This window comes from Eumetopias jubatus, unplaced genomic scaffold, assembly GCF_037043125.1.
Source record: "Eumetopias jubatus isolate StellerSeaLion01/CBP00866 unplaced genomic scaffold, mEumJub1_p1.0 scaffold_14, whole genome shotgun sequence".
Taxonomy (NCBI): domain Eukaryota; kingdom Metazoa; phylum Chordata; class Mammalia; order Carnivora; family Otariidae; genus Eumetopias; species Eumetopias jubatus.
This window is the reverse complement of record NW_028274820.1, coordinates 102,495,598-102,509,487: the sequence shown is the minus strand read 5'-3', so window position 1 is coordinate 102,509,487 and position 13,890 is coordinate 102,495,598. Positions and strand designations below refer to the sequence as shown.

The 13,890-nt window shown below is 44.3% G+C and overlaps 1 protein-coding gene across 2 annotated transcripts; it reads left to right on the top strand.

Moving 5' to 3' along the window:
- Window positions 1-675: 675 nt before the first annotated feature.
- LOC114202949 (GTPase IMAP family member 4) lies at window positions 676-9,506 on the top strand. 2 transcript variants are annotated; one of them, XM_028096343.2, is made up of 3 exons: window positions 676-1,050; window positions 5,688-5,750; window positions 7,733-9,506. In XM_028096343.2, exons 2-3 carry the CDS (start codon window positions 5,702-5,704, stop codon window positions 8,662-8,664), a joined length of 981 nt encoding a protein of 326 aa, XP_027952144.1. In that variant the 5' UTR covers window positions 676-1,050; window positions 5,688-5,701; the 3' UTR covers window positions 8,665-9,506. The 2 variants fall into 2 exon arrangements, with proteins under 2 accessions (XP_027952144.1, XP_027952143.1); XM_028096342.2 differs by lacking the exon at window positions 676-1,050 and adding an exon at window positions 2,603-3,089.
- The last annotated feature ends 4,384 nt before the right edge of the window (window positions 9,507-13,890 follow it).

Genomic DNA, 13,890 nt, shown 5'->3' with positions numbered 1-13,890 from the left:
AGGACTTGCAAAGGAAGGAGCGAGAACCAGTTTTGTGAGGTTTAGTTCTTCAACTAATTTGATAGGTATTTGAAGGGGTCAAGAGGAAAAGTTTGTTTGTTTGTTTGTTTGTTTAAAGATTTACTTCATTGAGAGAGAGAGAGAAAGGGAGAGAGAGAGACGGTGTGCGGTGCCCAAGTTGGGGGAGGGGCACCGGGAGAGGGAGAATCCGGAAGCAGTGCCTGCCGAGCAGGGAGCCCGACTTGGGACTTGATCCCAAGACCCTGAGATCACGACCTGAGCCAAAATCAAGAGTCAGACACTCAACTGACTGAATCATCCAGGTGCCCCGGATTTTTTTTTTTTTTTAAGTTTTAAAAAACAGAAAGAGAGAGTGTCTACGGTCTACAATGTCTATGAATCCCCTTTCTACAATGATTAGCCTATGGCCAGTTTGCCATCTTGAATTTGAAATCCCCGGTCTCTTGTTAAATAGAAATAAAATATAGTAAGAATGTGCAAACTACTTTTACATATTTATATTCACACACCATCACTTGTGGCCGTTCACAACTTGTAAAAAGAAATTCTAATTCAAAGTACAAGTTGTTAATACTTCAAATAAGCAATAATAAAATTAATAAAAAAATCAACGTCCGAAATTTTCTGTAAACAGTCTGGGCTTTTGAAGCTCCACCGTCAGGACTCTGAAGATCAGAGTCAGGCAGGACAGCCTGCGCTGGCCATTTCGCTCAGCTCAGGTCGGAGCTGGGACGGTCCTTCACTAGGCAGCCGTGGCAGGGCTGGGTAGGGGGCATGCACCTTGCACCTTAACCTCATATCCTGTGAAGTGCCCGCAACCCCATGTGACGGGTGAGATGAGAACAGGGCAGGATATGGTTGTGGGGAAGACAGAAAAGAGGTGCGGTCGTGCACAGGTAAATTTACAACAAATTTGTGTTCTTGTGAGAAGTTCTTGTGAGAAGCTTGTGGGTGTTCTTGTGAGAGGCTTCTGAGAACCGGGCTGACATCGACTGTGGACCACACACTTCCTGGGGGCTGTTCTGTGAGGTGTGTAGGAATCATCCTCCGCTCTCTGTCCTATGTAATTTCTCTTTTTCCCCCAATATTTTTGTGCACTCCACCAACTGTGCCGGCCGGGTGCCCACTGATTTCTTTCTTTTCCTTTAAAAATTTTATTTATTTATTTATTTATTTATTTATTTATTTATTTATTTGAGAGAGAGAGAGAGAGAGAGAGAGAGAGTGCGAGCAGGGGGTGGGGTGCAGGGGCAGATGGAGAAGCAGACTCTCTGCTACGAGCCCAGGGATCCTAACCTGAGCTGAAGGCAGACGCTTAACCGGCTGAACCACACAAGCGTCCGTCCACTGACTTCTTCACAGTCAGGAGGAAGCCAGGAAAACAGTGGAGGCAGATTTTCAGTGTGCTGAGAGAAAAGAACAGCTAGCCTGAAATCCTGCACTCAGGGAAAATAGCCGTCAAAAATGAGAGCAAAGTACACATATTTCAGGGGCGCCTGGGTGGCTCAGCGGGTTAAGCATCTGACTTCGGCTCAGGTCGTGAACCTGGGTGTCGTTAACAAATGTCAGCCATAACAGAGAATTCCCTATGTATGTAGGGAACATATGTAGTGATCCTTGTAACCCCAATAAGGAATCTCTAAGTAATGGCTTGGGGGTTTAATAGTACTTAAAATTTCAATTGGATCATATTGTACATCAATCTCTGCTCTCACTCCCACACTTAAATAAACAATGATACAAACCTTCTGGCTGGGCTTACGCTTAGTAACAAAATATCATCCTACCCGTTCTCTCTTTAAATCACTTCGGAATCACAGACATGTGTTTACACCCTGCCTGTTCTTTTGACTTGCTTTTTTTGCCTATCTCACCCAAGGGCTGAGTCGTCCTTGTTATTTGGGTTATATTGTTCTAGAATGTTCTTTATCCCCACTCCTAGTGCACACTTTATTCCATTGCCCCGTATCCTGTTTAGGAGTAGTTACCCTGTGCTTGTATGCACAAGGCCGACCACATACTATCCTCGGAGATATTTATGTCTTCTATTTTATCTCTTTGGATTTGTTAGCAGTTTGTATAATTACTCAAGTGTTATGCAACTTGAAATAAAGTCTCAGTTATGGGGTATGATTGTAAATTGGCACCTCTTTCATAATGGAATCCATGTCTCTAGAGAACTGGGATCCATGCTGCTCACCACCCCCCTAATAGTCTCACAGTTTACATTTTCATGACAGATAGTGTCAGATGCCAAGGATTAGCCTATTGCAAATGGTCTGAGCACCATCTCGCAGGGTGACTCTGGACCCGTCTCATTAGTTAAAAGCAGATCAGTTACCCTCACTTGCTTCAAGCAGAGGAGACCTTGGAAATTGCAGCTGTCTCTCCCCCAGTGACTGGGAGGGAGGAGAGGAGGTAGGACTGCCTATGCTGATACAGGCCTAAAGCTCCAGGGGCAGGTGTTGGGCTGGAAGGCCTGATGTGCTGAAACGTGGGGTCCGGGACCGCAGGCTTTTCGCAATAGCTGGCAGCCTCTGGTTTCGACTCAGTGGTTTTTCCAGAATGTCACAGCATAACCCATATTTTATCCCTCACGGTAGAGTGTTTGCATGGCAGAATATGGTAGCTAATAGGCAGATGCAGCTATTTAACTTTAAATTAATTCAAATGGGGTGCCTGGCTGATTCCATCAGTGGAGCTTGCAACTCTTGATCTCGGGGTCGTGCGTTTGAGCTCCCCGTTGGGTGTAGAGATTACTTAAAAATAGAATCTTTAAAAAAATTAATTCAAATGAAGTAAAATTAAGAATTCGGTTCTGCAATCACACTTAGATCACATTTCATGTGTCAACAGCCCATGTGGTTAGTGGCTACCCTATTGGACTGCACGAATCAAATCCATGATTGAGAAAGTTCTATTTCCGGGCTAGATGCTGAAGCGGGCAGGTCTCTTACATGAAGATGTTTGAACAGCTCCTCCCCTCACTTCCTCTCTCCTTTTTCTCAACATTGCGGCTTAGCATTGCCTTCAAAGTTAGAGAAGGGAGCAGGACTCAGATTTTCCAGGTAAGAGAAAAGGGGTATTTGGGGGAGGGGACAGAGTGTAACATGTGATTTGGTGGAGAGAGGACCCCTGCCCTGGGTGTAGATCTTAAACCTACCGGCATACTTGTTCTCAGAAAGTATATTTCTTGTTGGTTCCTATTTCCAGTATTTGCTGACGTTAAGCTGTAGATTTGGTGGTTTTTTTTTTTTTAAGATCTTATTTATTTGCGAGAGAGAGGGAGTGAGCTCATGTGGGCTCGTGAGAGAGCACCAATGGCGGGGAATGGCAGAAATAGAGAGAGAAGCTGGTTCCCCACTGAGCAGGGAGCCCGATGTGGGGCTGGATCCTAGGACCCCGGATCATGACCTGAGCCGAAGGCAGACGCTTAACCAACTGAGGCCCTCAGGAGCCCTGTTTTTTATGTTTTGTTTGGTTTTGTTTTTTTGTTTTTAAAGCAGGAGGGGGCAGGTAGAGACAGAGGGAGAAGGAGAAAGAGAATCAGAACATTAAACAGGCTCCATGTCCAGTGTGGAGCCCAACTGGGCCCTGAGATTATGACCTGAGCCAAAATCAAAGAGTAGGCCACTTAGCCGACTGGCATGAGCCAAGCTACTCATGCTGTTTGACAAAGTCCAAGTATGGGGGACAATCCTGAAAATCAAGAGACTCCACCGCTGGCTCCTGCTACTTCCTTTCATTTTATTTGAGGCAATCTTTATAATCATGGGATTTTTTCTGGGGTTTCATGATAAAATGATTTATAAATTTAGTTATGCCTATGTAAGCAATCACAATGAAACTGATTCCAAAGGGGCTGACGATGGGCCAAGAAGTAAAAATACCCAACGTCCTCTAATCCGTAATTCATCTAACATGAGCAACGCGGAGTTCTTTAATAAGTTTCGCTTAAGGGAGCTGTTGGATCCAGGCCTAGTAAAAGTCCCTATTGATGAGATTCCTCGGGCACCTCTGAAACATCAGAGTTCTAGGAAAGGAAAATCTCATGTCATTCCCACAGCACAGGGACCTCCCTATGTTATTTGATAGGATAGGGTGCACACATTGTAAGTTGCCTTGGGAGCAAGAATAAACTTTAGATAATCTTTAAGCAAGAGTAAAAATATAACTTTTTCCGCATTAGCACACAATAGCAGATAGGTAACGCTTCGCCTCACACGGTCACGCTCTGTCTAGTACCTTTGTTTTTAAATCCAAAATGATTTAAGATGATTGTAATAAGATGTAAAAAATAAAATCACATGTTATGAAAGAATGGAAAAAACAAGGAAATATTCTAATGTATAAATAAAGTCCCTCCGAGGCTATCGGGAGGAGATGCTCGCAGCCTGATCCTGTGTCCGTGTCTCCTCACTCGCCGACGCCGTCCTTTCCTTCAAGGACCCTTTCCCTGCTGGAGCTGGACTCTGGCAGCCGACTGAGCCCCCCAGGGGCCCCTGGATACTTGTTCTTCAGGCAGTGGAAGGACTCAGCCACCAGGGCCAGTACCACAGAAGTGCAGTCCTCTGTTTTCACATCTAAACTGGGAGAAACAGCACATCATTGCAGAATGAAGAGAGGGCCCAGGGGCATCACAGTGGCTCAGTCTGTTGAGTGTCTGACTCTTGACTAGGGCTTGGGTCATGATCTCAGGGTCCTGAGTCTAGCCCCACATCGAGATCTGGGCTGGGCATGAAGCCTGCTTAAGATTCTCTCTCCCTTCCTCTCTGCACCTCCCCCAACTCACTTAAGTAAGATCTTTAAAAAAGAGAGAGAGAGAGAGAAAGCCCACATGCTGGAACAAGGACCTTAAGAAACACCCCAAACCCTTTTGTTTTCCTATTTCTGTTCTCCTACTTACTCCCTAACACCCATCACCAACACCAACTTTGTGGCCAAAGCTGACTTTGAAAAAGTCTGTGATTTCTCTTCTCAGTTTACAAGAAGGTGTTTCTTACTCCCTATGCATAAAGGATAAAGAAATAACTCTTCCTACAAAAGGAGTGTCTGTCTTCCTAATACTGTTTTAAATGTTTTTGGATGGCTTCTTATCAGATGAACCTGTCCCTAACAACTAGTATTTTCAGCCAGTCCTAACCAAAGTCTGCTCCAGTGAGAGTTCTTTGTTAGGAAACAAAATTCAACCAAGCAAATTGGAAGATCCAGTTGGTTTTATGGAGCATTCATGAATCAGGCAGCAGCCCACCCTGCAAGGAGAGGGGCCCTCCACAGAGCCACACAAAAGAAAGGCATAAAGGCACAGAGAGGACATTAAAAAAGAAGAAGCAGAAAGGAATTTATTAGCAAGGAATGCATTGTTTAGGCACACTGGCTTCCATAAGGGGGGCGGGTGTATGGGGTCTGTCAGTAAATCCCTAGGATTGCTGGGGAAGGGTGCCCAGAAGCAGTACCAACAAAGCCCTCCAAGCATCTGTTTGTGTAGAGAAAAAGGAACAATCTGAAGATGAGCCATTCTGGAGAGTGGAGAAGCTTTGGGAAATACGGGAGGAGAAAGCAAGCAGCAAGTTTACAGGAAAAAGCAATTCCTGGCCCCGGAAGGCTGAGGTTTCCACTTACTTTCCATGTCCCTAAAATGACTAGTTGTGTTCCTTTCTGTGCAGGAGTTCCCGCTACAATGTCAGCCCTGAAGTGTGGTGGATACTCCAGCAAACCTGGGAGCCTTGGTGAGAGGATGTTGGGGGGGGCGTTGCCTGTGTGTGTGGGGGGGAAGGAAGGAGAGATAGCAGCCAGCCCTCATCCTTGCTGGAGCAAAATATCCCACCCCCATATCAGATTTCCTTTCCATTTACTTCCTCTAGACCCCCTGCACCTTCTCCTGCTACAGGGCCTTTCTGTGTCTCTTCCCCTGACTTGCTGCTCCCTCTCACTAGGCTTACAGATGCCCTAGGGATGTCCCCAGGTTGGAGTCTTCCATTGTCCTGCTAACTGAATAATCATCTGAACTCCCATCCACATTTTTCCCTTAGATAATCCTCACCATCCTGTATTCAGTGCTCTTGGTTTCTGGAAATCTCCTTCTCTCACCCAGGATTCTGGTGATCAGATGTGAGAAACTGCATCAGGGATGGTTTTGCTAATGCTCAGAAGCGATGGGGGTGATACCTACAGATTTTGTGGAAGGCAGAGTTGGGGGTTCTGCAATAGCTCTCCTCTGTTTGCTCTTTTTAAAAGAATATTCCAATTTACAGAGTAGAACGAAGGGGACAAAATGGAAGCAGAGAGACCAACTGGGAGCCTCCTCCGGAGGCATGGATGCCGATGGTAGCTTGAGCCAGTGTGCTGGGCTTCACAGTGGAGAGAAGCAGACAGATTTGCAGGTGGAGCCAAGAGAGGTTGCTGATGGGCTGGATGGGGAAAGGAAGGGAAAGAGAAGAATCAAGAGCAATGCCTAGATTTTTGGTCTGGGCACCTGGGTAAACGGCGATACCCTCTCTGAGAAATAAAACGGAGTTTATAATAGTGTCTGGAGTTGTGAGTGTGGGAACGTATGCATCACCTTCAAGCCGAAATGGATGGTTGTAATACAGGATTCCTCATGCAGGAACCAGACTCACTCGAGGGCCGGGCCAGCAGGGTCTGCCTTCTCGGAGAAACAGGCTCCCAAATGAAATTGCCCATTGTCTTCCATCCCGGGGTTCCCAGTTCTACGCTTAACAAATCCTGAAGCCCAGGACCCTGTAGACACAGGAAGGAGATATGCAGAGAAATAGTGAAGACAAATGTAGAAGAGCTGTATGGATGATTTGGTGTTTCACTCAAGGCTCGGTCATTCTGAGAACAGAGTTTCTATTGCTAAGCCGTGCTGTGCTGGGATTAGCTGACCACTTTCCTAGGAAGGAGAATGCGCTTCATCTAGTGGAACTAAGAAAGGATAACTCCACCGGCACTAACCTGTATGGGTTTCTTTCTTTCATTTTTTAATGTATCAAGGGATTTTAAAGTCACTTCAGCAAACTGTCAGCATTTTCTGGCTAGCATTCTTTAATGTATTGATTTCGAATGTAAAAAATGTCACCAGATTCGAAGCTAAGGTCTTTAATTTTAAATGGAGGAATGTTGTCCTCTCTCGCGTCACACTCCCTGACAGGGTGGTCCCGCACAGGAACTAGAAAGGGACGCTTGGTCTTTCTGCCCAGGCATCCCTATTGTACCCTGCCAGGATGGGATGGGCTGTAGAACCCCCTACCTGGCTTCTTAACGGGAAGAAGAAAAGTCCCATTTTGACTACAAACTGGGGGAGGAGCGCCCACAGAGACGTCCCAAAGTCGGATTTCGAGTTACTTCCTGCATTGCTCTTATGGGGAAGAGCTACCTGCAGCAGCTCAGAATTCTCCTCTTGAGCTCTTTTGTTTCCTCTTCTGTGGGCTACTTAGCTACAAAAGGTAAGAGTAAGAAGCCCGACGGAATCCTGGAAAGTCCTTGGGCCTTCCCCACGTGCGGCAAGAGGAACATCAGGCTTTCTATAGACTTTCAATAGGGCTTCTGCAGAAGGGCCTTCTGTAGCGTTCCTGCGAGTGCAGAGGTCACTCACGGGCGGGGAGCCTAGGGCAAGAGAGGAGGAGTGTGTGAGTGGAACAGGAGCCCTGCTGGGGAAGGGGCCAGAGGTCCATCCTGATGCCTTGGCTTTTGTTTCCTGATGTCCCAGGGCTTGGAAGCCAAGACCACAGAGATTCACAGCTGAGACTTGTCTTAGTGGGTAAGACTGGAGCAGGAAAAAGTGCAACGGGCAACAGCATCCTTGGAGAGAAAGTGTTTCTTTCCAGCCATGCAACACAATCAGTCACCAAGGTCTGTCAGAAAGGAGCCAGCCGGTGGCAAGGGCGAGAACTTGTCGTCGTGGATACGCCTGGCATTTTCGACACCGAGGTACGGGATGCTGACACTGGCAAGGAGATCGCTCACTGCATCCTCCTGACCTCCCCGGGGCCTCACGTTCTGCTCCTGGTCGTCTCACTGGGCCGGTACACGCTGGAAGAGTACAGGGCCACGAAGAAGGTTCTGGAAATGTTTGGAACCCAAGCTAGGAGATACATGATTCTCTTATTCACCCGGAAAGATGAGTTGGAGGGCATGAGTTTCCATAAATTCTTAGAGGACGCTCCAGACGGCATCCGAGAGCTGGTGGATGAGTTTGGGGATCGCTACTGCCTGTTCAACAATCGGGCGACAGGAGCTGAGCAGGAGGCCCAGAGAACGCAGCTGCTGGCCCTGGTCCAGCGCGTCGTGGTGGAGAACAAAGGAAAATGCTTCACCAATAAGATGTACCGAAAGGCCGAAGAGGAGATTCAGAAACAAGTCCAAGTGACACAAGAATTTTACAGAGCAGAGCTAGAGAGACGGATGGTGCAGATCAGAGAGGAGTTCGAAGAGAAAATCAGAAAGCTGGAGGACAGACTGGAGCAGCGGAAACAAAAGGAAGAAATGGAGCGAGAATTAGCAGAGAAGGAGGCTCTCTATGCTCTAAAGCAGCAAAATGCCAGAGATGAAGTTGAGAGTCAAGCTGGGATACTTGACTTAATCATGCAAGCATTGCAGATTGCTCGATTTGTTTTCTCACTTCTGTTTAAGGAAGATTAAAAGGAATGCAAAGATCTATTTCCTGCATGTTTCCTGGTGATCCTACCCCCACACTCATTCACCAAAGTCAGAGTGCTCTCAGCTGCGTCTCCCAGGCTCTCCCAACTAAGCGATGTAATAAAGTTCACCATTAGCGATTGGCAGAGGTCTGGTTGACTTAACAGGGGAGGGCCAACTTGTCAATTTGTGGAACTCCAAAGCAGAAAGTATGGATGCTCTCTACCTTGTGAATTCTTCAAAGAAGATGACCCCAAACTTTCTCTTTTGCTCCCTAGTAAAAGTTTCTCCTCTAGATTCTTTTTAGATTGCTGGATCATCTGCCTCTGTGACTTCTACTCCCTTATTTTTGCCTTTAGGACACAGCGATCACCTCACCCATATGGTTTATTAGAAAGATTGGTTTTGTGTTGGGTAATCTATAGATGGAGAGGCTTATAGAATTCTTTCCAGATGATTGGAAATTTGTTTAATTACAATTTTGCAGAAGGACTCAAATTGATCCTTATCGTCTGCGCGTTGAAGAACAAAGGGTCATCTGGAAAATAGATCTCTCGGAACTCAACTAAGTGAAATGCCAGAAAGAGTGGATGACAGACAGAAATTCAACACATAAGGGAACAATGTTTGCTGTGTTCAGACACATCTATAGCAGCTCTTTGACTAAATTCAATGCAATATATTTGCTGAATTAACCAGTTCTCTCCTTTTCTTGTGACACTAACTGTTGCTACCACACCTTGATTACTTGCTGCTTTTTGTAGGTCATCTGCACACTACCACCCCCCACCCAGCTGAATTGCTTGCTTCTTGTTATGAGAATAAAACTTTTCTGTTCTCTCATACTTGTACAGAATTGGAGTCCACTTTTTCTTGGAAAATACCACTGCTCCTTCTTCTAAGAACACAGGGCAAGTTTCACTTTTGGGTAAAAGTTCAAGATGATTTGGGAGCTGGTCTTGGTCAACCCTCAAGACATCTCTCCTCCTTTTCCCGGGAAGATTCTAGCCACATTCCCAACCCCTCCGCCAGTCAACCACCACATCTCCTTGGATTCATTCATTCTGCCCTGATAGAAAGCTTGTGTAACCAAGGTTCCAGAAATCATGTGTAACGAAGGTTTCATGTGTAACCAAGGTTTCATTCTTCACTGATAGAAATCGTGTGACCTTTCTGGTTTTCCCGGGGCAAAAATTCCCCTTTAAGGTATGGGTAACAGTAGGAGGTGTCTCTCTCCCTTTTCTACTGGGTACTTCTCACCTAATCATTTCCAGAGCTTCCCGAAGCACATTTTCATGTTCTACGAACATGCCCTGGTGGTCATATGTGACTTATGCCAACTCTCCTTGCTCTGCCATCTTGAAATGGGCTTCTCCATGCTCCAAGCCATTTTGCCCCAAGGGACATTTATCTCTCCTTCATTTTCCCAAAACGCATATGAGTTTAGACTGTACATTTAAAAAAAAGCTTTTATTTCTTTATTTGAGAGAGAGAGAAAGTGAGAGACGGAGCACGAGTGGAGGGGGAGGGGCAGAAGGAGAGGGAGAAGCAGACGCCCCATTGAGGAAGGAGCCCCATATAGGGCTCCATCCCAGGACCCTGCTATCATGACCTGAGCTGAAGGCACACACTTAACTGACTGAGCCAGCCAGGCCCCCTAGACTGTACATTTAATAAAAGTTAGCAAAGCCTTGAGGATAAGAGAAGCACAGCACAAAAAAGCTGACAATTCCTTTCAAAATCGTCACTCTGAGTGAGGCAGATTTGATTTCACACTCTAGAATGTGGGTGCGCTTTGAATCTACTGTTTTTATCATTGGAGTTTCAGCCAAAATTCCATTATGAATTTAAGATCCTATTGCGTTATGGCTTTCTGTAAGTAAATATTTAATCAAAGAGCCACATCTACCTCCTAAGAAAAAGGAAATACAGGGTCATGACATGGGAGGCCCACATGAAGTACCCTGAGAGCAGCGTTGCCCACTTGTCTCCCAGGGCAGAAGGCAGATAGAAGGTCCTTGATAAATACTACCCATTGTGGTTCATACAACAGGAGGATGAAACATGTGGCATATTCCCATCTCTGGAGGTTTAGGAGCTTATATCTATTCATCCATTCATTAACATTCATAGATTGTTTGACTTCAGGGTAGATTTCATACCATAAGAAAATGCGGAGCATCTAGAGCTAAGTAAAACAAAGTCCCTTTGGAGACTGGTTTCACTCAGTATAAAGATTCTGAGAATCGTCCAAGTGGTGTGTATCCGTAGCTTGTCCTCTTTTATTGCTGGCTAGGATTCCATCTCATGGATGAACCACACTGTCACTTCTTCTGTACTTAGTCTTACGTCCCTAATTGTCTTCTCTCATCTCATTGTATTGGCTCAAACCTCCATCTCGATATTGAATGGTAGTGGATAGACACACTTGCTTGGTTCCCAATATGTCCCAGTGAAGTAAGTGAGATACTCAACTACAGTAGTCTATAATTTGTGTGTGTGTCATTTTCAGCAAGTATTCTCCAGCCACTTTCTTCTCGAGTGAACAGCTATTCTATTATTTATCGTAAATAGCTAATACATTCTGTCAAAGGCTTTCAAAAATCATCTATGGGAATAACCTTATGGTTCCTTTTCCTTCTACCTATGAATAAGGTGAATGATATTAATAGATTTTCTAATAACAAACCGATTTTTCATTTCTGTTTAAATTCTATTTGGTCAGGATGTATCACACTTGACAATGTGGTGCTGGAGTCTATTTGCTAATAATTTATTGGATATTTTTTGTATGGATACTTATGATAGATACTGGTTTATAGTTTTATCCTTTCGTACATTGTTTGTCAGGCTTAGGTATTGATGCTATACTTCCTTTTAAAAAGCAATTAGGGAAATTTCCCTTCATTTCCAATATTCTGGAACAATTTAAAGAGCACTGGGGCTATCTGGACTTAGGAGGTTTGGAAGAATTTCCATGCAAAACCATCTGGCCCTTGTGCTTATGTTTTGGCATGGTTCCTGAATGGCTTTCTCTATTTTTTTCCATGTAAATTGGTCGATTTCAACTTTATCTCTCTGGTGGAGACAGTTTTGGTGATCTGTATTTCTCTAGGAAATTATCCATTTCATCTAGGTCTTCACATTTATTTGCAAAGAGGTCTTAAATTTTATTTTATTTTTTTAAAGATTTATTTTTATTTTGAGAGAGTGAGAATGAGAGAGAGAGAGAGAGAGAGTACATGAGAGGGGGGAGGGTTAGAGGGAGAAGCAGGCTCCTCGCTGAGCAGGGAGCCCGATGCGGGACTCGATCCCGGGACTCCAGAATCATGACCTGAGCCGAAGACAGTTGCTTAACCAACCGAGCCACCCAGGCGCCCGAGGTCTTAAATTTTAAAAAATTTTCTCTAATTCAGGGGTCGTTATCTCTTATCATTTTGAAAATTTTATTTGTGCCCCTTTCCCTTTTTTTCTCGAAAAAGTAGTTTAATTTTTTTCAACAAACAAGAATTTTAATGTGTTAACTAAATCTAGTGTTTTGTATTCTCTACTATATCAACTCTTGTTTTAATCCTTATTATTTCCATATTTGTGCTTTCCTTTTGGTTTCCTTCATTGTACTTCTCCAGTTTTCTCTTGAGGAGGGATTTGAATTGATTCATTTCCATTATTCTTATTGAAGAAGTCTCAGGTGCTGTGCATTTTCCTTTCCTGGTTTCTTTTTTTTTTTTTTCTTAGATACTCGTTTATTTGAGAGAGCGAGCACAAGTGGGGTGGGGGCAGAGGAAGAGGGAGAGCCAGACTCCCCACTGAGCTTGGAGCTTGACATGGGGCTTGAGCCCACGACCCTGAGATCATGACCTGAGCCGAAATTAAGAGTCGATTGCTTAACCAAGTGCACCCCCAGGAGCCCCAGTGTGCACATTTTCTTAAGCATTATATCTCCGATATAGATTTGTGAGTAGGGACATGAGATAGGGAACTTGTAATTTTATTTTTAATTCCGTTTGAGTTAGTAGTTGCTTTTATAGGAAAGATGCTTGGAGCAAGCTTATGGAAATGAGTCCCCTAAGACTTTAAGTCCATTGGTTCTTGTGGAGTAGTGTGGATAGCATTGGAAACAGCCTACATAGCGAAATTAAATGTAAACTACACTTAATAGAAAGAGAAATTGTAAAAATTTTACTGTTACTTTTAATTTTTCTAGGCTTTCCTAGCTCCTATCCATTACTTCTAGGGAAAGACTATAACTAAATGTTTAATCTTGTTTAAAGCAGTCCAATCTGATCTGTTAAAGAGACCCTTTAGACAGGGTTCAGTCTCTCTATGTAGGTGACTTCAATAACTATCCCCCAGCCACGGTGTTCCTCTCCTTCGGTGGGGGATAGATGCCTACGTGACATTGGAATTTGTTGAGAAATCTGTTGTTTGACAGAATTTGGGACACACCTCTCATTGCTTTATTCCCCTTTCTTCCTCTCTGGTTTCTTTCCCCTGTAAGATGATGGAGTATTCCCAACTCCACTTATCTGGACACCTACTGCATAAAATGTTACTGCACAGCAAATGAGACCTGGACCTTGTCATGCCAGTTGGAGGAGTGATAGAATATAGACAATCCATTCTAAAGAAACACCCTGGATTACGAGGCCGCCACCTTTTAACAAAACCTTATTACTATTTTTTACTATCAGAAGCTGATTCTTCAAAATGGGTGCATTCCTAGAGATGTATCAACTACCAAAATTGAACCAGGAAGAAATAGAAACCTGAACAGGCTATAACCACTAAGGAAATTGAAGGAGTCATCAAAAATCTCCCAACAAACCAAAGCCCAGGGCCAGATGGCTTCCCAGGGGAATTGTACCAAACATTTAAAGAAGAATTTAATACCTATTCTCCTCAAACTGTTCCAAAAAAATAGAAATGGAAGAAAAACTTCCAAACTCATTTTATGAGGCCACCATTACCTTCATCCCAAAACCAGACAAAGACCCCATCAAAAAGGAGAATTACAGACCAATATCCTTGATGAACATGGATGCGAAAATTCTCACCAAAATACTAGCCAATAGGATCCAACAGTACATTAAAAGGATTATTCACCAGGACCAAGTGGGATTTATCCCTGGGCTGCAAGGCTGGTTCAACATCTGCAAATCAATCAACGTGATACAATACATTAACAAAAGAAAGAAGAAGAATCATATGATCCTCTCAATAGATGCA

Coding starts and splice junctions, on each gene's coding strand:
- LOC114202949 (XM_028096343.2), top strand. CDS start 5,702: ATGTCAGCCCTGAAGTGTGGTGGATACTCCAGCAAACCTGGGAGCCTT. Junction 5,751..7,732: donor CAGCAAACCTGGGAGCCTTG/GTGAGAGGATGT, acceptor CTGATGTCCCAG/GGCTTGGAAGCCAAGACCAC.